The sequence below is a fragment of the Apium graveolens genome, chromosome 4 (genome assembly GCF_009905375.1).
Source record: "Apium graveolens cultivar Ventura chromosome 4, ASM990537v1, whole genome shotgun sequence".
NCBI classification, from domain to species: Eukaryota; Viridiplantae; Streptophyta; class Magnoliopsida; order Apiales; family Apiaceae; genus Apium; species Apium graveolens.
In genome coordinates, this window is record NC_133650.1 from 211377586 (window position 1) to 211401745 (window position 24160).

Sequence of the window (24160 nt, forward strand, 5' to 3'; positions counted from 1 at the left end):
TTGTAATTAATGATACTCTGACGAGATCTCTGTCACTTGATTAAATCCACGATCTTGATTTATATCACTGAGGCATGATCAACTTCTTGAACTTCTTCCAGTGAATTACCTCCTCAAGTCTGTAGATGAACCTTGTTTCTGAATCCTTTGACAGATATTACTTTGCGAGATCTCTCTGACGGTCGATCCACTATTTACTTATTATATTCTTATTTGAGTTGAGTTGAATCCTCGAATATACAAATAGGCCTATGACATATGACTTACAGATTGTAAAATCTTTTATTTACTTTCTTATTTTATCTCTCTCTTTTTACTTTTATTCTCTCTTATCTACTGACGATTTTTCATACAGACATTTTTTCAAACACCTTCCGACCATTTTCTTTCTCACGAATTCTCATGGCACCCAAGGACATAATTTTTGATGGAGCTACATTTGTTCCAAATAACTTCTCTGCTATTCTTAGCAAGAAAGAAGCACCCTCTGAACTTCACTTCATTCAGGACTTTCTTGCTAGTTATGATATTGGGTATGCTCTAACTGAACCCGAAGCAGTCTCTAGTACTCAAGTACTGGAGTTCTAGAGAAGCGGTGTGTATGATGATGGTGGTGCTCAAGGGGTCCCCAAGTATTATTTTTTCATCAGGGGAGGATGAGTATATTGTGACATTGTCTACGGTTCGCCAAGCACTGTAGCTACCTGAGAACTGTGTTTATTCTATTGTTGACGTGCCAGTTCTTCAAAACATGATGGCCAGTCTAGGATATGAAAGGACATTGGCAAAGCTGGGCCAGTTGAAGAGATCTTTCATAAGGAGGGAATGGAGTTTCTTCTTTGATTGCATAACTAAAGCTTTTGCAAACAAATGTTCCAATTTTGATGCAATTCCCATATTCAGCCAAATCGGGTATGCTCTCATTAATCGAACTGATTTTGACTATGCAAGTGTTGTTTTAGGTTTTATTGGGGATATAATGCATGAAGATAGATCTACTGTTTATTTTGCTAGATTCTGTCAGCTTATTTATAGTTTCTGTTGTGATAATAAGCCCCAAAATTATGGTGAATTAATTTCATCATTCAGAATAGCTAAAAGAGCTTTTACTAACTTATTATCTACTGATAATAAGAAGGCTGTGTTAAGACCCCTCTTAATTCCTTTATCTGTCAAACAAGCCTTAATAACCTATGATCCTGTTAAGTACACTGCACTATATCATGATGTTCAACCATCTGATCCTCATCCATCAGCACCTACCACTTCTACTCAACCACCTCAAACTTCTCCACCTCAAACTTCAGAACCTATAGTGCAGCCTTCATCTTCCAAACCTAAGAGGACTAAGAAAGTACCCCAGACACAACAGAAGAGAAGGAGATTCATTCTGCGAGATGAATCAGATGCTGAGGAACAGGTTCCTATATCAGAACCTGTTGTTAAAGAAGCTGAGAAGGTTTCTTCTCAGAAGGATGTTGATATTGGGAGTTCTAGGCCCCTAAAAAGGTTTAAAAAGCGTAATTCTGATGATACAGCTCCTAAAGTCTCATTAAAAGCTAAAAGATTCAAAACATTGACAAAAAGGCCTGAAGATTCTGGAAAAAGGAATAGAAGCAGCAACTAAGGAAGGGGATCAGGAATCTCTGATCTCACAAGACTCTGTTGAAGCTCACAATTCTCCTAGTGCAGATCCAGACCCTCATGCAACTCGTCACTCTCCACTACATGAGCCAGAAACTACTCACATTCCTACACCTTCAGTATCTCCAGTAAATGCTGATACCCAGGGGCCAAGTGATGAAATTGACATTTATAACTTGGAAGTGCCTCAGGTTTTGTATCTAGAAGCTCCACCAACTCAAGTCACTCCACCAACAACACCAATTCCTGATGCTGATTTTAATCCAGAATTGCCTATAATACCTTCTCTACATCTAAATACTGAAGATCAGATTTTAAGTGAGCATCAGAATATGGATGTTGATCAGAACTTAGTTAGAGATCAGCCCTTAGAGGATGATGTTGAAGCCTTTATAGCTTCTCATACTGTTCTTTTATCAGAAGATGCTGAAGCTGTTGACTTTGTAAGTTCTGATGTTGCAAATGTTGATGCTACTGGTACTGCTGCTACAAAATTAGATGCTGATGCAGCTGGTCCTTCTGGACATGCACCTCTACAAGCTCCTTCAAAAGCTGAGATAGTCAAAAAGTTTGTTACAGGGGAAGCACTGATACCTTGGAGTGAAACTCCTAGAGGACAGGAGTGGACTAAGGATTGAAACTCAGTTATCTTTGTTCCTACTGAAAAGATTCTTGCTGATCACTTGGAAAAAGCTGATGAGTTGTTAGTCAATGATGATTTCAAGACACAGCTAAGAGTTACTGCACTTAGCACAAGGCACCTTCAAGGTCAACAGTCTGTAACTCAGGCCAAGGTGGACAAGATTCAAGAACCCTTAATGCAACAAGATACAGTTGTCAAGCTGGACAAGAAAAGGTTTTTCAACCTTCCTTTGACAAAATTAACAACATTGAGAAAATCCAAGAGAAGCAACAGTCTCAGATTGATGAAATTTTAAAAAATCAAGCTTCTCAGCAATCTCAACTCAATGAGATCCAATCCTCAGTGGAATTGCTTCTCTCTCTTCTTTTACCTGCTGATGCCAAAAAGGGGTAGAAAGTAATTAAGTCCAAATGCAAACCTGATAAGACATTGAAGAAAAAGGATGATGGTAATGACCCGGGAAACTCTGGAATGGGTGGAGGTCGTGGTCAAGGTGGAGGTCTCTCATCAAGTAGAGCTGGAACTACAAGTCATAGAACAAGTTCTGATATTGGGAGAAGAATAACTTCTGATACTGGTAAAAGGATAAGTTCTGATGAATTTTTAGAACTTGATGAAGAGATTTCAAGACAGTTATTTCTGAAGGAAAATCCAGGAATGGACTTTGAGAGTCTAATGGAAGAAGAAGCTAGACTTAAGTTAGAAAAGGTCAACTCCAAATTTGAAGCTTCTGTTGTTAAAAAGAAACTTCCTACGGCTAAAGGCATTGTGATAAAAGAAAGGACAAATCCTATGGCAATCAAGGCCAAATCACAATTGCAGATAGATCCAAGGTCCAAAGGCAAAGAAAAAGTTGGTGAACCTGTAAAGGTTTATGTACCTCCTATGGATGAAGAAATTTCTGATGAAAATGCTAATCTTACTATGACTTCAAGGAAGATTTCTAAGACAACCTCTGACATGGCTCAAGTTGTTCAAATTCAAGATATAGTTAGTTCTGATATAACAATGAAGCAAGCAACCTCTTACATAGCTCAAGTTGGCTTGATATCAGAAGATAAGTCAAAGGAAACCTCTGACATTGCTCATGTTAAATCCTTAAAGTTACTCCTACCAAGATTCACTAAAGCCAAACAGACTCGAGCTTTGAAATCTGCAGCAAGTGGTTTTGAAGCAAGAGTGGTTACTGGAAAGGAAGCAAAAGATAAATCTGGATTGGGTAGTGCTGATGAAAGAAGAGTACAGAACACAACCAATGATCCAACTTCCTTAAGTGAACCAGGTATTGGAGCAACTCCTGAAAGATTGAATCAACTAGAATCTATACAGATGGTCTACCATACCTTCTTGAAAGAACACATCTTGTTATATTTTTTGACAGATGGAAGGGTTTACCATATAAGGGAAAATGCTATACCAATGAAGTATTTTGAGGAACTAGAACATGTTTTATTCTTACTTCAAGTGAATGACAGAATAACAGAAAGTGCTGCAAATTATTTGAAGACTCAAATTCAGAGACAGAAGAAGCTCTTTTCTGTAAAGTCTGACAGCACATACTGTCCCAAGTACAGAGATCACAAGGGTGATATTGTTGATATGAAGCCTAATACTTCAAAGATCAGAACATATCTTGGTATTAAGGGACTTGAATTCAATCTAGAGTCTGACAAAGCCTATGTTATAAGACTAGATCAGGAGTTGAGAAAAGCAAAAATTAATGATCTCAGATATGCTATCTTCCAAACTGGTGAAGATACTGCAGAGCTTGATGATGCTAAAAGGAGGAGGATTGATGAACTCAGATATGCTGAGAGATGTTTGTTAAAGAAATATCTCAGAACAATTCCTGACATCGAAGAGATCAGAAAGTGAAGCCAAGTCAAGATCTACAACTGCTCAAATTCTGATATGTATACAGACTGAAATTGTTATCAGAAGTTAAAGTTGGTAACGCTTTAAGGACTGTAAGTTGTAGTTATCTAGTCAAATTCTCATGCATTTGTACTTAATGTTTTTGACATCATCAAATATCTGTTAAACTTGTATATTATGCTAATTTACAAGTTGGGGGAGATTGTTAGATATATTTGATAATGTCATGTCTAATATGATTTGTGTTTAGTTTTCAGATCTTACTTAAACAGGACAAATCAGTACTTAACTGGATATTAACACTTATACTGAAGTCAGAACTTAACTTATCAGTACTTAAGGTTCAGGAGATATTTATCAGGAGATAATATCAGGACTTAAAGGAAACTTTCAGATAAGGAAGGCGGCTGATTGAAAGGAAAGAAGATCAAGACAAACGTAAGAAGAGATATGCATGAAGAAGGAATTCTGTGAAGAATGGAATACTTGGAAGAAAAGATAACTGATTGATATATTTTAGGAAGCAGAATTATATTCCATATCAATTAGCGATTATCTTGTAACTGTGTAGTATATAAACACAGACATAGGGTTTACACTATAAGTGTTATCATTATCGAGAATATTATTTATTGTAACCCTAGCATCTCTCGTGATATTTGTTCATCACTGAGAGAGGACAGTTCTACATTGTAACAGAGTTTAATAAAGTTTGTTTTCTGTTACTTGTGTTCTTTGAATTCTATTTGATTGTGATATACACTGTATTCAACCCCCTTCTACAGTGTGTGTGACCTAACACTATATATAACCGGACACATTAGACTTGGAAACGATGTTCAGATAAATATCGAAGATGACTTGAAGATGGTATAAGCATAATTCGAATTATTGATTTAGGCTAAAATTTAGCTTTTAATTATAACACAGTTATCATTAGTATACATATTTATAAATTTCAGTAAAAGTATATATATATCATTAAGCAATATTGTTTTTTTTATAAAATACCTCTCATTTCAAATATATATCTAACTCTTTTAACAATTAAAAAAACTATTTATATACTATAAAAATATAATAATTATTTAAAACAACCGTGTATTTCACGGGTTTTAGGCTAGTTATCTTATATTGTTCAAATAAACAATTCTCCCAAGTCTCGATACTCACTTCGGTATTTCAAATACAGTATATCTATACTATTATATTAAAGACGAAATATTAAAAATTTGGTTATTGTTCGTTAATCATTCAATCCAGATCCGTCAGATCAAACTGATGAGAACCGTTAGATATAATCTTAAAAATTATTATACAAGAAGTATAAGATTCGAATTTTACCAACAATATATTAAAATTATAATTTATTATATATCATGATAAAAATAACCACGGTGCATTGTAAAACTATTATACTAGGGGTATAAGATTCGAATCCCAATAACAATATATCAAAATTATATTTTACAATAAATAATGATGAAAACAACTGTTAATCGCACGTGTTATATACTAGTATATATAACACCATTAATCTCTTAAATTTAACTTATTTTTATGTAAAATAATGATAGTTTAGTCTAACAATTATATATATCAAATCAATAACCTCTTAATTTTAACTTATTTTCATGTATCATAATGATAATTTAGTCTAACAATTTAATATCATGATTGCTAAATACAATAAATTTTTGCTCCGTATAGTAAAGAGAGATTACAAATTTGACCTTAACTTGTATTTTATGCAATTGAATGCATTTAACACGCAGGTTAAGTCATTTCATAAACACAATAAGTGACCATTTTAATTATCACCTTCACTTTTTCTGATAAAATGATTAAAAAACTTTATATTTCAATATTTTCTTTTACAACTTATCTAAAAAGTATTTTACGAAAACCAAAATTAAGTATTGGTTGAATAAAGGGTTTAATTCTGTAAATTTGAGAAAGAAAGCAACAAGGGTTTATACACGGAGCACCAAGGGTTTAACAACATCCGCCAACTGAGTTTTTCACACCAAAATGGTCGAAACAAAAGCGAGGACGACCACTACAAAATCAACTTCTTCTTCTTCATCATCATCATCATTTCGTAAGAAATCAGCAGCAGGAGGCTTCAATTTAAGGCCCAAGACCAAATCCCTTAATAAAGGCAACACCTTTGAGCCACGAAGTGGAAAGGGTTTCAAGAATAAATTCAATTCCAACTCTGAGATTGACCTCATTGATGATAGTAAAGGAAAGGGTTTCGAAAAAAGAGGTTTCGAAAACAAGGGGTTTGAAAGAAAGGCCAATTTCAAGAACCAATCCAATGCTACTCACACCAACAAGTTTGATGACAAGAATAGAATCAGGAATAAAGATAATAGTTTTGTGTTCCGTAGTGATGATGGCGTAATTGTTAAAGGTTATAAGAGTAAGAACAATGCTAAGGGCGATGTTGAAGTGGATGGTACTGGTGGAGGGAAGGGTGTGGTGAACAAGGGGTTTGAAAGAAAGGATTGTTTGAAGAGTCAATTTGAGGGTAATCAGAATGCGCCTGTTAAGTTCGGGAGGAATAGGTCTCAAGAGAAGTATCAAACATTAGTTGATGGTGATGCAGAGGATAGACCTAAGAAGAAAAAAAAGAGGGGAATTCGGTTAGACCCTTATGATCTTAGTAGTAAGCGGATGGATGATTCTGCACGTACTGCTACTGGTTAGTACCGATTTTACGTTCTATGTCATTATTGTATATTTGTATGAGGTGTATTCGCTTGTTTTCATGTGTTTCTGATATGAATTTACTTATTATGAAAGATGAACGGCTATGTTGTTGGAAAATTTGCATTTACGGTTCTGTTATTTGACTGTGGACATATTCCCTGCTTTAATTGTTTAAAATTGTTAATTATTACTTCTTTATTTTGAAAATATGTTGAACTACATAAGGCTTATATTAATGTCTGAGTCTTGAATATTTTGTGAACTACTAAGGTTTATATTAATGTCCGAGTCTTGAATAATTGGCGAACTACTTAAGGCTTATATTAATGTCAGAGTCTTGATAACTTCAGTTTATGAAGGATGTGTGGAAAGTTGTTAAGACATTATCCTTTGTAGACACAGTAAGGCCACTTGAAACAGGGCCATTAGGTAACACGAGGAGCTGGGGACATTGCCGACTTATTTGCTGTAATTTTGGAGACCTTGAAATCATCAGGGTACAGCATTTAGGCTGTCATCAAAACTCTGCCATGTTTCTGGCCATATGGCAAGAATGATGTCAATTAATTAGTATGACATGCATAAACTTTAGAAATCCCTGGTCCATAACTCCAGATATTGTTTATTACTGTTTTTGCATTGTCAAAGTCAAGGGTTGAAAGAAAACAGCCTTTATACTCCTAAGGTAGAGTTTAGGTCAGCGTATCTTATCCTCGCTCGGGATATGTAAGATATGTTAGGTTTAGTCTATAAGTGACCATGAATATAGGTCAATGTATGTTGACTCGGGTTTTTGTTTCTTGAACGGACTTGATATTCACGTTCAAGGTTTATGTTAATTTGATGTTGGGATTGGCTGCAATATGGAGGGAAGCTCACATAAAAACCCTAGTAATTTTATGTTTTCTTTCTCGAAGGAAACACGAGGTTAGATTTATGGCACAGATCACTAGAATCAACAAAGTAGGATATCAAATGCAAAATGGTGGTTCACATGTGATAGCACACTGAGGTTAAATTAATATCTGGGGGTAAACTTGAAGAAATTTGGCTTAGCAAAATTGGAAAATTTGGACTTTAGCAAAGTACTTGTCATGTTTAAAGTTTTTGTTAGCGTGGATCGGATACTGCTAAAGGTTAGAGATGTCATGGTTTTTGTTAGTGTGGAATTAAAAGCTTATAAATGTTGTCCTTTTCAGTTTTGGCGGAAAAAGTTATACCCTTTGTCATATATAAATATGTTGTTCAGTCATCACTGATGTACTTTTTGATGATCAATTGTTGGGGTTTAAGAAGAACAAGAGTTCCAAATTGCCATGGAAGTGATTTCGCCATCCAGGTTTAGGCTTAAACTGTTAGGATTGGCTGATTCCATAGATAAGCACTTAATTACTGAGGTTTTTGACAATTTACCTAAATGTAGGAAGTTCATTCTTAGTAGTTGAAGTTCCGGTCCATAAGAAAGCAGTTAAGCATAACCAGCTGTGCATATATAAAATTTCTTTAAAACAATGATTGAATATAAGAGGTTAATCTTGTGGGCATTAACTAATGGGGGACAGTAATCAAAAAGTAAAACATTTAAACTGGCTTGGGAGGTTTTATCATAGAAAATCCACTACCCCAAGGATTTCTTGACTGTAAAATAGGTATCTGCATGGATCGGAAGCAGGGAAAGATAAAAATCTCAATGTTCAATATGCATCATCATTGTTTTGTATAGAGAATATATATCTCATAAAACAACCTTATGGACTAAGATCTCTAATTAATTAGGCTTCTTATGAATAACCTAAATAAACATGATAAATTCCTTTCCCCAAATATAAACAAATAAGTAAAGACACTAATCCTTTATTACTAGAAATACTAAACTTTATAATGATACAATAGAACTTAGTATTATCTTTACTTTTTGTTACCCCATTGCATGCGCTCACCCTCACAAACTCACTGAATGTCCGGCAAAATGCTACTATGTAATAGAATAAGAAGCATTACTGTACTTTGTATAGTACAGCATTACTGCCACATATATGCATATTTTAGTTTGGCGTAGCATTAAATTAAGCAGGTAAATTCATGCTCCCTAACTTGTGTCGACACATAAGGTTCATTCATTGGTACAATGTTGCAGTCAATTTGAATGTGGTACAGTTTCTTTCAGTATGGCCCTAAGAAGCAAGGATACGGGTGCGGGGATGCGGGTGCGGGGATGCGGGTGCGTAGTGCGGGGATACATGGATTCGGTAAATAAAATAATATGGGGATTCGGGTGCGGGGGAATACGGCACATATATTTATTATAAATATATATTTGATGTTATGAATGAAGAAAGCTATTAACAAAACTAATAATTTTATGCAAATTGTATCAAATACATGATATAAGCATCTATAACACAAGAATTTAAACTAAAATTACTTATATATGTAGTATAAATATTAAAAAATATGTATTTTAGTTGAGAATTTTTGAGAATTCTGAACATCGGAGTATCCCCAAGAATCCGAGTATCCAATACGGGGGTGCGTGAGGATACGGGGATTCGTTGGGTGACCGAAGAATCCCTGCTTCTTAGATGGCCTGACTTTGGGCAGGGTATTGGTTCATATGCCTCGACCTGTTTCTGAGGGAAGAGCTGTATCTATGTGTTGATGCATGTCATGTACCGTTTCACTAGTTACTAAACCTTCAGTAAGGGCTTTTTTAAATTTGATCTAACTAAGAAATTTATATCTTTTGCAATATATGGAGAAAGTTGGGGAGCTATGAGTATATACATATATACATATGTTTATATTTATGGCTGAAAAAGGCGTGAAAGAATGGGAAAATGTGGCCTTGCACGATATCCCCTTAACCACACTCGCAAATATGAAATAGTCGAATTAGCCCCTGTCTAGGCCATCATAGGGTTTCTTACTTTGTTGTTTATATTAGTAAGTTTAGATTCTTATTGGATTTATGAATGATGACCGTTTTTATTGCTTTTTGTTGTATTCAGATGCTATAAAAAAGAATGAACCAGATGAAAAGAAAGATTTTGAAATATCAAAGAACGCACAGTTCCGTGCCATACAACCTAGCCCATCTATTCTTTCTTTTGTGGAAGAAAATGTAATTTGACTCTTTCAGGTCTTGTAGTAATTTATATAAATCTACTGTTTCGATATTATTTTAATATTAGGCTCTGATTCTAAAGCTTGATTGCTGAATGATCTCTGTGCAGCTGTTGGGACGCAGGCGTGAAATCGAGATAAGAAGAGCAGGATACAATACTGAAATTCAAGTTCCTTTAGATAACATACCCTCGTCTACTGATTCAGAAAGAGCACGAATTGATGAAGCAGTATGTTTTTTAAATGAAAATTTAGTTGTATCAGCTAATACTTCTACTAAAACCGGTATAGCAATGTCTAATATGTGCTTAAAATAATTAGGAAAAAAAAGTGCTTAAAACCCGATTTATCATAGTGATGGTACAAGAATGGGCTTCCCTTCATACTTCACCGGGTTACGCGTAGAACATGGTGCTAGGAGCAGCTTTGTGCAGACTTGAAGTTAGAATCCTTTAAGACTCTAAACGTTAGGCAACACTTGATTTTTATGGTGTACCTTCTGGTTACCATTTCATAAATGGTTTTTTCGCTCCCATCAGCAAGTTCATATTTTTAGAAACTAGTAGTTTTTATAAATGTAAGGTTATGTAGCATTATGGGTAGATTGATTTGTTGACATTTGCACAGTATTGAGGCAAAAGATTGAAAATGTAGGAACGCAAATTCAAAGAACTTAACTGCAGAGTGTCTGGATTAGCCAAGTATCAAGTATAAAACAGGAGTAAACTACATTAGTATTTTTAATCAAGTCAATACTGATGGCTAAAGAGTATACTTTTAAAAGTGTTGATCAAACTCTGTGAGTACTAGGTTTCAGTTAGAATTTCGACTGGTTTCTTTTAATTATGAAATACAAAATGTATTCTCAACTTGAGAAATTACCACCTACCTTTATCTCTCTAAATTCAACTGTTCTATTCCTCCTCTTTTATCTGTGTAAGTTTAAGTTTTCATGCTATCAATTTCTGAAAAAGATTACCGTATCGCTTGTTGCCAATAGCATGTTTCTTGTTCAATAGATTGATCATCTAAACATTCATCAAATACTGATAATTCCTGTGCAACTTGTTCTGATCTATTTGAAACTGTTTAATGTAGTAGTGTGGTGGATTAGAGTAAATTTCAAATAATAATGGAACATTTTATGCAGAATGAGATTAGTCTTATCTTAAGAATGCATTTTGCAAATATAAAAAAATCTATAATAGGTGAAGGAGGTTGTAACTTATTCTCAGTTATTTCTTGCATGGCTCGGCCCAAATTGTTCAGGAAAGTATGTAAGTTTTTCCAGCAGCAGTTTTATGAGTGTAAATAAATATTATTATAGTCTGTCCTTGAAGCACAAGAGTTCAAAGCCTAGAAATAAATGCTTGACTTGTCACACTGCTGAGTAAGATTAGCATTTTATCAGCTACAAAGCTCATTGCATCTTTGCACCTTTGTAGTTCATCTGTTCATGTATCTTCATTATGAAACTGCACCCTGTTCTCCCTTTTAATTTAAACTGTTGCTGTATTTACTGTTTTGCAGGTATTTCGGAATAAGTTAACTTTTTTTGCTGCTGCAAAGGTTTCATCATCATTGCCACCGCCTGAGGTACCAGAGATTGCATTTGCAGGTAACTTAGTCAGTTTATCAAGTCACCGTTGCTCTTGGTACCCGTGTTTACAGATTTTTTATACGTATTAACTGTAAAATTAAAGTACTCATTTCATGAGTGATTTTCGGTTTCTCGAAGTGTGCTAACAAAGAGGATGTGTTTTGGGTCTTATCTTGTACATACTACTCATATTTAGGAGTGCTAATTAGCTTCCTTGATATTTAGTTGTATTAAAGGGCAGCCACTATGGATCCTGGTCCAGATATAATTAATACATGATAGTTCTCCCTGTATTCGGAAACCGATAGCATTTGTAAATGTTATAAATGAGAAGTTAAAAGTGCAGGGGGTGCCGGTCAACTACTAAATTAGTGTTCGATTGAAAACAATTTCCCCCTCCTAATCATTGTTCGTCATGTTGGTTAATTACTGTGCTTTGTTTGATGTCATGCTGACTCTTTAATTGAATATGATACTTCTTACCAGGAAGGTCAAATGTAGGAAAGTCTTCGATACTAAATGCACTTACCCGTCAGTGGGGTGTTGCTCGCACATCTGACAAGCCTGGTCTTACTCAGGTGTAACCTTTTTTCTTGTGGATGTATAAGCATATGATAAATGTAGCTGAACTCATAAAAGACTTTGACTTTCGCAGACTATCAATTTTTTCCAGCTTGGACCAAAGCTGTCCTTGGTTGATTTGCCTGGATATGGATTTGCTTATGCAAAAGAAGAAGTGAAGGAAGCTTGGGAAGAGCTTGTGAGTATCTAAATATTCATTGCTAGTTATTATTTTAGTTAGATTCTTCTGAAAAATCTGCAGACCATCTATCACTCCTTGCATGTTGTTCTTATAGTCACTGGTAAAATCATTCATTTACTATTGATCACCAAGTGGAATTGTATGAGCCACTTTTTAGCCATATCTCACCCGTACACTGATGAACATTTCTTTTGGTCCTAATTCAGAGTTAAAACCAGAAAAGCAATATTTTTATTGCATTCTATTATCGTTGCTCAGAGCACTATCAGTAATTTTGCAAATTTGTACAATTACCGACAGTAGTGAATGTGATGTATTGGTTGGTGCCTTGTACTTCACAGGGACGGCCTTTCACAAACTGAAGCTGCAATGAATCGAATAACAAGTAAAAGTAGAAAAAAAAAATTGTAGAAGCAGCTAGTTTTACTTTTCTATTCTGGTCCATAAACTGTTATTTTTAATTCCTAAAAGGGAAGAGGATCATATGCAGAAAACGATAATATTAATTGCTAGGGCTGTCTATGAGTAATTTATAATTTGAGTCTATTTAAGATCTCTCTTTTATTATTATTATTTGTAGGTAAAGGAGTATGTCTCTACACGAGTTGGTTTGAAGCAAGTGTGCCTTCTCATTGACACAAAATGGGGTATGAAGCCTAGGGATCATGAGCTTATCGATATAATGGAGAGGTAAGCATGTTTGTACACTTCATTCTCTTAACAATAAACCATCAGTTGCACTAGATCTCATAATATGCAAAGTTAGTCGGATAGATGCAGCATGTTCTTAAACATGTAGCATGTCTATTCAACTAGTCTATATGACCCAACTTTAAGTTTGTGCTTGAACTTGCAAGGCTGTGTCCAGAAGAATTATATATCAGATTGAAGTATGTCTGGTCGTCTTTAGATACTGGAAATATTACATTTGTATGAAAGAATTAGGCCATGTTACAATTTTCCCGGTAATGAACTAAATAGGCACTCCATTTTACAGGTCTCAAACTAAATACCAGGTTGTATTAACCAAGACAGATTTGGTTTTCCCAATTGATGTGGCACGTCGTGCTATGCAAATTGAAGAGGTAACTACGCATCTATGAATTGATAAATTTATTTTTTGTTCACTCTCCTGACTTGAGAGCTCACATCTCCTAATCTTTTCAGAGACTGAAGGCAAATAAGTCCGTAGTTCAACCTGTGGTATGTATAGCAACATTAATTATTCAAAGTATATGTATATGATCATTCAAAAAATAGTTTTGATAAACTTAAGGTTCAAATGTTGCTGCAGATGATGGTGAGCTCTAAATCTGGAGCTGGTATTAGATGTTTAAGAACAGCACTAGCTAAGATTGCCAAGTTTGCAAAGGTGTAGAAGATATTCTTAAAACAAATATTTATAAATAATCTCAAATTTGTATTTTGTATTTTATTTTTCACGTACTAGTTATGAGCTCCTTGGAGTTGTATACAGCTGAAACCTTATATTTTTTTAGTATTCATCAGTGTCCTAAAACATGGGAACCGGAGAAGACACTTCGTAGCTAATATTTTTTACCGACTTCACTGACTTTGACCACGCTAAGTTTCTAACTGATTAGGTGGTTAAATTCATTTTTACAAACCCAAAAGGCAATTGAGCACAACTAACCATTTTTTCTTCTTTCTGAGTTATTTTTTATGTAGTGTTTAAAACCAACTCCCAACAAAAACTCTCCTACCGAATCCGAAAATTCAAACTTCAAATGAAATGTTCATCAATGGAAAAAGGATGACAAGTCAGATGCCTAATTTCAAGGTTTGGTTGGCAACTTGCCAAATCACTTGCAGTCGTGAATTCCAAATTTTCCTCTCCACCGTCATATTAGGAATACTAATATATAGTAAACTGAAACCGAAAACTATTTCAACCTCCTCAGCTCCCCATAAACTCAGGTATCCTACCCCAACATAGAAACTTAGAAGGTTGTAAACATTACTCCCAGAATATATCTTTAATAATGCAACACGTAAACACTGAAGTGTGAGCGAGTGCAGTTAATATAGTTAAAACCAAAAAGACAACCATATCTCTGAAGCTCTGCAGAAGACATAGTCAAACCAAAAAGACAACCACATCTCTAAAGCTCTGCAGAAGACATGCTATGAAGCTTATACATATTTATGAAGACCTCAAATATCAATTTTGAAATATCTCACTTCAAGATAAGAGTATTGTCACTATAATATGCATCTCACAACTATATTTGCAATGTTAGTTTCGGACTTACAATTAGAGAGGTACAACCCAGATAAATCTACACAGATAAGGAAAAGACCTATCTTATGTATAACATGATTTACGATGATCACCGAGCAAGAAAACGTTTGACAGCAAATAACTTGAAACTTGATTAGTCTGCCGTTCCGAAGAACAGTAGAGAAAAATACTACACATGCTAAATAGTAATGGGAAAATAACAAGGATACACAGTGAAAAGGAAAAAAGGATTACTATCTTTAAAGGACCCATATCATCCATCTGTATTATGCATATCATCAGGGCAACAATTATCAAGAATCATCCCATTTATTTAGTTCTATTTCAATTGTTTGAATTCAGCTCAGGAAATTAAAGGACTTCAGGATATGATTCTACTTCCACTAGCTGTTTGAGTAATCAAGGGATACAGGATCTTGTTTATTCAGGAGATGCTACAGTTGATGTCTAAATTTGTGGTACTCGGGTAAACTAAGAGAGCAGGTGATTTACATGTAAAAGATCAATATAAACACTCCCGGCAGGACTGCGAGCAATTTCTAGCACAGGCCTCATTCTGCTCAAGCATATACTCTAAAGTAATAGACGAAAACCTCATCAATATATGCAAAAGGTCTAGAGTTTGCTTTCGAATTATTTGGTTATGATATCAGGAAAACCGAACTTACAAGTAAATATCAATGGTCTAAAAAGGGTCCCCCTGTCTTAGATTGCAGTAACCTCTACTCTTATTCTTCCCATCTAAATTTAAGGAAAAGGTTAGTAGCTTCATCAAATATGGCAACACTTGTTTCAGGCGGTCAATCAGAACTAGAACATACTCGTAAAAAAAAGACAATCATAGAAGATTGATCTATATAGTAAATTATCATCACTTTGGATTCCATCAGATATTTCAAATGGAAAGATAATTTTAGAGGTACATATACAACATATAAAGATTAGATGGCTTGGACCTAAGATAATGTGTCAAAATTTATAAAGAAATACATATGAATTCCAATAAATGGATAGATGCCTGCTTAACAATAACAAACATAACCTTTAATAAAGTAGTACTTCCATTAATGGTACATTAGTACAAGTACAAACCTCACACCCCAGAAATTTTACCAGCTAAGCCCTTCCTTTCTTTTTCATTTTCATAATCATCAGTATCAGAATCTGTCTGATTGGATTCACGCTGTGATGGAACGTTACTAGCTCCAGTAACTGACTGCTGGTACAGGACACCTCCTGCAAGCGTGACAAGAAGGCAAACCAGACCAAATGGAGTAGCATGCTTATCCCAAATCATCACATTAATAGCAACTGTGAGAAACTTGTTAACCACACCAGTCACAGTAAATGCAGTGGCAGAGATCGCCTTCCTGGCAGCAAACCCAAAGAAACTGATAAGCAACCCAAACACACAAGACAAAGACACTGCCGAAAATGCAACAACATTAAACAAGTTCCCATCATTAGATCCAACAGCAGTGAAGACATCAGCATACTCCCCTGTAGCTATCCAAAATAACGGAGCCATCATCAACGACAACAAGTTATTGTAGTACACAAAACCCCAAGTATTCAACCCAAGATTGGTCACCATATGTTTGATGTAAACCATCTCAGTCGTAATCGTAACCAAATAAGCAAATGCCCACGAATACGCAGTTAATGTAAAACCATTATCAGTCGCAACATACCCAACAGCTCCACCCAATATCGTCAACAAGGCCAAGAACGTAAGCTTGGAAGGACACGGCTGTTTCCTAAACGCAGTATCAGCCACAGCAACCAAAAGGGGAGTCAACGATCTAAACACTATAAACGTATCGACATTGGCATGACGGAGCAAATTGGTATTCGTAAAAATGGCTAGATAAAACACAACAGCAGCAGGCAAGAATTTCTTAGCAATGTCGAGCACAAACGGATCGTGATGCAAAAATCCCAACTTTCCCAAAACCCAAACACCAAGAGCTGAAGTAAGGTACTGTAAGGCAGTAAGAAGACCCGGGTAGTTAAATTTGGTAATGGCAAACTTATTAATAACCGCAAGCAAACTCGAACAAAGGGCATACCCAATTACAAGACTACTGGTTGCATAGTGTTGTTTAGCTGCATCAAGTCTAATAGGAACCATAATTATTCAAGATTTTGTTGAAGATCTAAACTGCAAAGCAAGTGGGTTGCAAATACATATAGAAAATATTATACAGCTGAGGATTAAACGGGTATAATCAAGAACTCATATACATAAAATTGGGGATCAATGTGTGGATAATTATAAGAAAGAAAAAACGAAAATGGAACCCTAATAATAAATGTGATGCAATATATGGCACCGACAGATAAATAGGATTTAAATGTAATATTGATGAATTAAGATCTGAAAATATTAAGATAATTAAACAAATACAAATAGAAAAATGAACCTGGGGGATGAGGGAGGCTCCTTGTTAATCTATCCGAGAGTTGAGGAGGAGACAGGCAATAAGAGTAAGTTACAAGTCGGGTATCAATAAACCAACTCGGTGGTTTTTCAAAGTCAAATGTTTTGGGTCCTTGTTTGGTTAATTCTAAAACATGGTCCTTTGGAGCGTGTTTGGAGTGTGGACCAATGTTTTTTACTTTTATTCACAATATCTCAACAAACGAATCAAGCAACATATAAAAAATATACACGATCAGATGTTAACGAGAACTTTGTAAAAGTTAAATATTATCTTGAACCAATTTGTATTATACAGACATAATTTTTAAATTTAATAAATAATTATTTTAACTTTTTATAAAATTGTCTTACATTTCCCCCCCTACATATTGATAGAGTGATATTAGATAACTTAGGTGGTGCGAGCTTATTTTTTATTGTAGAGTACGTTTTTAATTTAATCCGAAAATTTTGAGATTTGATATTTATTATAAGCTATATGATCCTAATTAATAAAAAAAATCAAAACTATATCATTTTAAAAAATATTTGAAATTTGTTTGCTGGGATATGCATCAGGTCATTTCGGGATCCGGAGTACACACCTTGAATCCTATATGAGAATCCTTTTCAATATTGATCCCCGCGGGAACAGAAATTCCCACAGGGATGCTGGGAATAATTAAAAATATTAATTATATATTTTTAGTATATTATTTAAATAAAAAATAATATACTAATTCGTAATATATAAAAATATTGATAATATCTCATATTTTTATTAGGAGGTTTGAGATTCGATTCTTAGTAAATAAAACAATATACCTATTTTTAATAAAAATTGTGTGGGGATGACATTTTTATAATTTTTCAACATAAAACGGCAAAATTATAACTTAACAGTTATCAAAATTACTCAATTTGTCCCTAATCCTCTTTTAATATATAGAATGAGATGATTAATTAGAAATAAATTGGGTCGATTTGATCCTTGTATTTTACTCCCTCTGTTTTTTTTGCAGAAATATATATATTTTCCATAGATAAATATTAAGAATACAATCCGGAAGGACATAATTTCCTTCATTTATCAAAGTATATTATCTAACCGAAAACAAATAAGTGTACCCGGAAACTTAGACAATATCGCTTCAATGTCCGATCAGATAACCCACAAAAGGCCTCATTAAAACCCTTTTAGAGTAAAACCTAATGGAAAAAAACTCAGGGAAAAAGAGTACCCACTAAAAATATATTATACAAAACTAGTTTAAACTAGTGTATGATAGTTGTGCAGGCAATCTCGCATAATTTCGAAATTATCTTATAATCCGAGATCTTGGCTAATAATTGAGCTTTAAATCCGATATAAGAACCCCCATTAAATCTCTTACCATCCTGAAAATAAAACAAAAGAGACAAAGAAAAATATTAAAAATGATTATTAAAATTATAAAACAAATGTAAATATATAATACATAATAATAACTAGAAAATCTAACCAAAATATTAGTTAGACACAAACAAGCCCAATAAATTGGCACAAACAAGACCAATAAATTGCCACAAGATTATCTCAAAAAACCAAAATTATGTCCTCAAATAAATCACCCATAAAAAGTACACATAAAAACCTTTCAATCAAGACACACGTTAAAATCTATAAATTAATTAAATAGATCCTAAATTTGTAACTCCCTCTGTTAGATATATTTGATAATGTCATGTATATTATGACTTGTGTTTAGTTTTCAGATCTTACCTAACAGGACAAATCAGTACTTAACTGGAAATCAGCACTTATACTGAAGACAAAACTTAAGATATCAGAACTTAAGTTATCAGAACTTAAGTTATCAGAACTTAAGTTATCAGAAGATATTTATCGGGAGATAATATCATGACTTAAGATGACTTTCAGATAAAGCAGGCGGCTGATTGAAAGGAAAGAAGATCGAGACTAAGACATAAAGAAATATGCATGAAGAAAGAATTCTATGAAGAATAGAATACTTGGAAGAAAAGATAACTAGTTGATATATTTTAGGAAGCACAATTATATTCCATATCAATTAGAATTTATATTGTAACTGTGTAGTATATAAACACAGGCATAGGGTTTACACTATAAGTTTATCATTATCGAAGTTATTATTCTTTGTAACCCTAGCAGCTCTCGTGATAATTTGTTCATCACTGAGAGAGGTCAGTTCCATATTGTAACAAAGTTTATTATGTTGAATAAAATCTGTTTTCTGTTACTTGAGTTCTTATATTCGATTTGATTATGCTAAACACTGTATTCAACCTCCTTCTACAGTGTGTGTGACCTAACAAGTGGTATCAGAGCAATCTGTTAACACATAAACAGTTTAAGATCCAAAAATAATCATGTCCGAAGAAGAAACTCCAACCAAGCCCACCAAACTGAAGAACCTCCAAAAACCATAACCCATAGTCGATATGAGACTATAAGAGTTCCCATATTGAAACCTTCTGAGTATTCCATATGGAAAGTGAAGATGGCTATGTTTCTGGAAGCTACAGATCCAGAATATCTCAACAGGATTTATGAAGGACCACATATGCCAACCAAACTCCCTCTGGAAGTTGCAGGTCAGCCAACAAAGTCTGTACCAAAGAAGAAAAGCTGGTCAGATGCTTCAGATTCCGAGGATGAGGAAAACTATGCCTTGATGGTAAATGCTGATAGCAGTTCTGGTATTGCTGACTTAAAGGTACCTCAAACTACTTATGCCTTTCATACTGATGATATTACTGAGTTGAGAAGATATCTTAAAACCATGTTCATTAGTTATAAAGATCAAACTTTAACATGTGAAAGATTAACTTCTGAAAATCTTGCTTATAAAAAGAGGAATGATTATTTAGAAAAAGAGTTAGTCATGTTCCATCAAACTTAGAAAGATAGAGATGATGCCTTTTATGTTAGGGATGAGGTGCTAAAAATGAATGAATCTCTAAAAACCGAGTTAGAAAAGGAAAGAGAAATTATCAGGACTTGGACTAACTCTGGTAAAACAACTCAGGATATTCTTAGTAGTGGAAACTGGAAAGAGGGCTTAGGTTATGGAGATGATAAGAACAGTAAGGGAACTGTAGAAACTGAGCCTATAGTTGTTAAACAAAAATCAAAGGTAAATCCTGTTAAGTTTGTAACTGCAAAGTCTGATAGTGAGAAATCAGAAGTTAAGGAGAAAGTAACTTCTGACAAACCTAAACATGATAAGCCAACTGAAGTTAACATAGGCTTAATGACAAAGAAGCAGCTTAAGCATAAGCTGAAAGATGTTAAGAATGTAAACAAGGTAAAGCCACCTAGGAAAAATAGGAATGGAAAGGAAGGTGTGAACAAAAGTAATAATTATAAGCCTGTTCCTAATGCTCCTAGAAAAACATGTCATAATTGTGGAAATTCTAACCATCTGGCTTCTTTTTGCAGGAAGAATAAGAATATAAACTCCTTACATTCAAAATCAGGAGTTAAGAGTCAGTCTGTTAGACATAAGCCACAAAATCCTTGTTTTCATTGTGGTAGTTTACGGCATTCCATTTATACTTTGTAAGGAATATCATAGTTTGTACTATGATTATTATCAAATAAAACCTTCTGTAAAGAAAGTTAGCATTATTCCTTCTAGTGTAAGTTCTGATGCAAAGTCTGATATTGCAAATTCTGATAAGAAAAATGTTAACATAAACTCTGATGCTAAATATGATGCAAATATTAACAAACTTAAAAAGGCCAAAGGATCCAAGCAAGTCTGGGTCCTTAAAACTAATCATTAGTGGTCTCTGTGATTGCAGGGCAACAGGAAAAATATCCTAGTTCTGGACAGTGGATGTTCAGGACATATGACTGGAAAGAAAGCCCTGCTATCAGACTTTGTGGAGAAAGCTGGCCCAGGTGTTTCTTATGGAGATGGCAATATTGGAAAAACTCTAGGATATGACAATATCAACCTTGGGAATGTCATCATTGAAAAAGTAGATCTGGTCTCAAGACTTAAACACAGTCTGCTAAGTGTGAGTCAAATCTGTGATAGAGGTTATCATGTGGATTTTTTTGAAGAACACTGTGAATTTGTAAGCAAATCTACAGGAAAAGTTGTTCTGAAAGGATATAGGCATGGTAACATTTATGAAGCCAAGCTTTCAACAAGTACTGATGGTTCTGCAATATGTCTATTAAGTAGAACATCAATTGAAGAAAGATGGAATTGGCACAAGAAACTCTCTCATTTAAATTTTAACAATATAAATGAACTAGTCAAGAAAGATCTTGTGAGAGGACTGCCAAAATCAGTATTTGCTCCTGATGGCCTTTGTGATTCATGTCAGAAGGCAAAACAAAGAAAATCTTCATTCAAGAGCAAGACTGAATCATCAATTCTTGAGCCTTATCACCTACTACATGTTGATCTATTTGGTCCAGTTAATGTCATGTCTATTGTAAAGAAGAAATATGCTATGGTCATAGTGGATGAGTTCACCAGATATACATGGGTGTATTTCTTGCACACAAAAAGTGAAACTGCATCTATCTTGATTGATCATGTCAAACAACTGGATAAATTGGTCAAAGATTCTGTGAAGATCATAAGAAGTGATAATGGCATTGAGTTCAAGAATTTTATCATGGAAGAGTTCTGCAAAGACCATGGAATAAAGCAGGAATTTTCTGCTCCTGGAACTCCACATCAAAATGAAGTTGTTGAAAGAAATAATAGAACTCTTATTGAAGTTGCACGAACTATGCTTAATGAAGCAAAGTAGCCAACCTACTTTTGGGCTGAAGCTGTGCAGACTGCTTGTTTTACTCAGAATGCAACACTTATCAACAAGCATGGAAAAACACCATATGAGATTGTGAAGAAAAAGAAGCCAGATCTGAAGTATTTTCATGTATTTGGATGCAAGTGTTTTGTTCTTAAGACTCATCCCAAATAGCTATCCAAATATGATCTAAATGCCGATGAAGGAATTTTTGTTGGATATCCACTTTCTACAAAAGCCTTCAGAGTCTACAATTTAAGAATAAGGTTTGTCATGGAATCTATCAATGTCTCTTTTGATGATAAGAAGATTACTGGACTTGAAGATTTCAATGATCATGATCAGCTGAGATTCGAAAATGAAGTTTTAAATTCTGATTCTGTAAATCCTGACATGCTAAATCCTGATACTGCAAACTCTGATGGATTAAACTCTGATGTTATTGAAACTGTGGTGACTACGTCTAAGGAAAACGCACCTGTGCAGGGGGAGCATACGGAAGATCCAACCACATCTCAAGAAGCATCAGAACCTACAACAGGCTCTTTAAGTTCTGATGGGCCAAGTTCTGATAATTCTGGAAACTCATGTTCTGATATTTCTGGAAACTCAAATTCTGAAGGATCCAACTCAGAGAGCATGATTTCAGGGGGAGCATCAGAAAATATTGATGGAGACAGTGTTAGATATATTTGATAATGTCATGTCTAATATGATTTGTGTTTAGTTTTCAGATCTTACTTAAATAGGACAAATCAGTACTTAACTGGATATCAGCACTTATACAGAAGACATAACTTAAGTTATCAGTACTTAAGGTTCAGAAGATATTTATCAGGAGATAATATCAGGACTTAAGGAAACTTTCAGATAAGGAAGACGGTTGATTGAAAGGAAAGAAGATCAAGACAAACGCAAGAAGAGATATGCATGAAGAAGGAATTATATGAAGAATAGAATACTTGGAAGAAAAGATAACTGGTTGATATATTTTAGGAAGCAGAATTATATTCCATATCAATTAGCGAAACTGTGGAGTATAGGAACACAGACATAGGGTTTACACTATAAGTGTTATCATTATCGAGAATAATATTCATTGTAACCCTAGCAGCTCTCGTGATATTTTGTTCATCACTGAGAGAGGACAGTTCCATATTGTAACAGAGTTTATTGTGTTGAATAAAATCTGTGTTCTGTTACTTGTGTTCTTTGAATTCGATTTGATTGTGCTATACACTGTATTCAACCCCCCTTCTACAGTGTGTGTGACCTAACAAGTGGTATCAGAGCCTATCTGTTAACACACAAACAGTTTAAGATCCAAAAATAATCATGTCTGAAGCAGAAACTCCAACCAAGCCCACCAAAACTGAAGAACCTCCAAAGACTCAAATCCATAGTTGATATGAGGCTATTAGAGTTCCCATACTGAAACCATCTGAATACCCCATATGGAAGGTGAGGATGACTATGTTTCTGGAAGCTACAGATCCAGAATATCTTGACAGAATCAATGAAGGACCTCACAAGCCAACCAAACTCGCTGTTGCAGTTGTAGGTGAAGCAGCAAAGTCTGTACCAAAGGAGAAGAGTGAATACACTGCTGAAGATATCGCATCAATTGCTAAGGATGCTAAGGTACGACACTTGTTGCATAGTGCCATTGATAATGTAATGTCAAATAAGGTAATTAACTGCAAGACTGCAAATGAGATATGGGATGTCTTGGAGACAAGATGCCAGGGAACTGATTCGATTAAGAAGAACAGGAAGACTATACTCACTCAAGAGTATGAACACTTTGACTCAAAGCCTAATGAGTCATTGACTGATTTATATGACAGATTTGTCAAACTCTTGAATGATTTGTCACTAGTTGATAAGGAGTATGATCTTGAAGATTCAAACCTTAAATTCCTGTTAGCTCTTCCTGAAAGTTGGGATTTGAAGGCCACAATTATAAGAGACAACTGTAATCTTGAAGAAACAACTCTTGATGAAATTTATGGGATGCTCAAGACTCATGAACTTGAGATGGAACAAAGAAGCAAGAGGAAAGGAGGAAAGTCAAGGACAGCTGCTCTTAAGGTTGAGGAAGAATCCCCCAAAGCACCTACCTCAAGGAAAGGCAAGGGAAAAGCGCTCATCACAAAGTCTGATACTGAGTCATCAAGTTCTGATAGTGATGATGACTCAGAAACTGAAAGCTTGCCTGAGATGGATGCTGATGAAGAGATGATGAAGCTGTGTGCTCTTATGGTGAAAGGAATCACAAGGATTGCATATAGAAAATTCAGGAAGGGAAATAAGTT

The 24160-nt window shown here is 34.7% G+C and overlaps 2 protein-coding genes across 2 annotated transcripts; one reads left to right on the forward strand and one right to left on the reverse strand.

Annotated features, from left to right (window-relative positions):
- Positions 1-6129: 6129 nt before the first annotated feature.
- Positions 6130-13932, forward strand: LOC141720590 (uncharacterized). The gene is made up of 10 exons (XM_074523081.1): positions 6130-6869; positions 9886-9998; positions 10111-10230; positions 11531-11618; positions 12087-12178; positions 12256-12360; positions 12944-13053; positions 13361-13448; positions 13531-13566; positions 13658-13932. The coding sequence occupies exons 1-10, from the start codon at positions 6194-6196 to the stop codon at positions 13739-13741; spliced, it is 1512 nt and encodes a 503-aa protein (XP_074379182.1). The 5' UTR covers positions 6130-6193; the 3' UTR covers positions 13742-13932.
- Positions 13933-15450: 1518 nt separating this feature from the next.
- LOC141720591 (GDP-fucose transporter 1-like) lies at positions 15451-17200 on the reverse strand. The gene is made up of 2 exons (XM_074523082.1): positions 17050-17200; positions 15451-16787 (listed from the first exon to the last, which is right to left on the reverse strand). Exon 2 carries the CDS (start codon positions 16755-16757, stop codon positions 15720-15722), a length of 1038 nt encoding a protein of 345 aa, XP_074379183.1. The 5' UTR covers positions 16758-16787; positions 17050-17200; the 3' UTR covers positions 15451-15719.
- Between the last annotated feature and the right edge of the window lie 6960 nt (positions 17201-24160).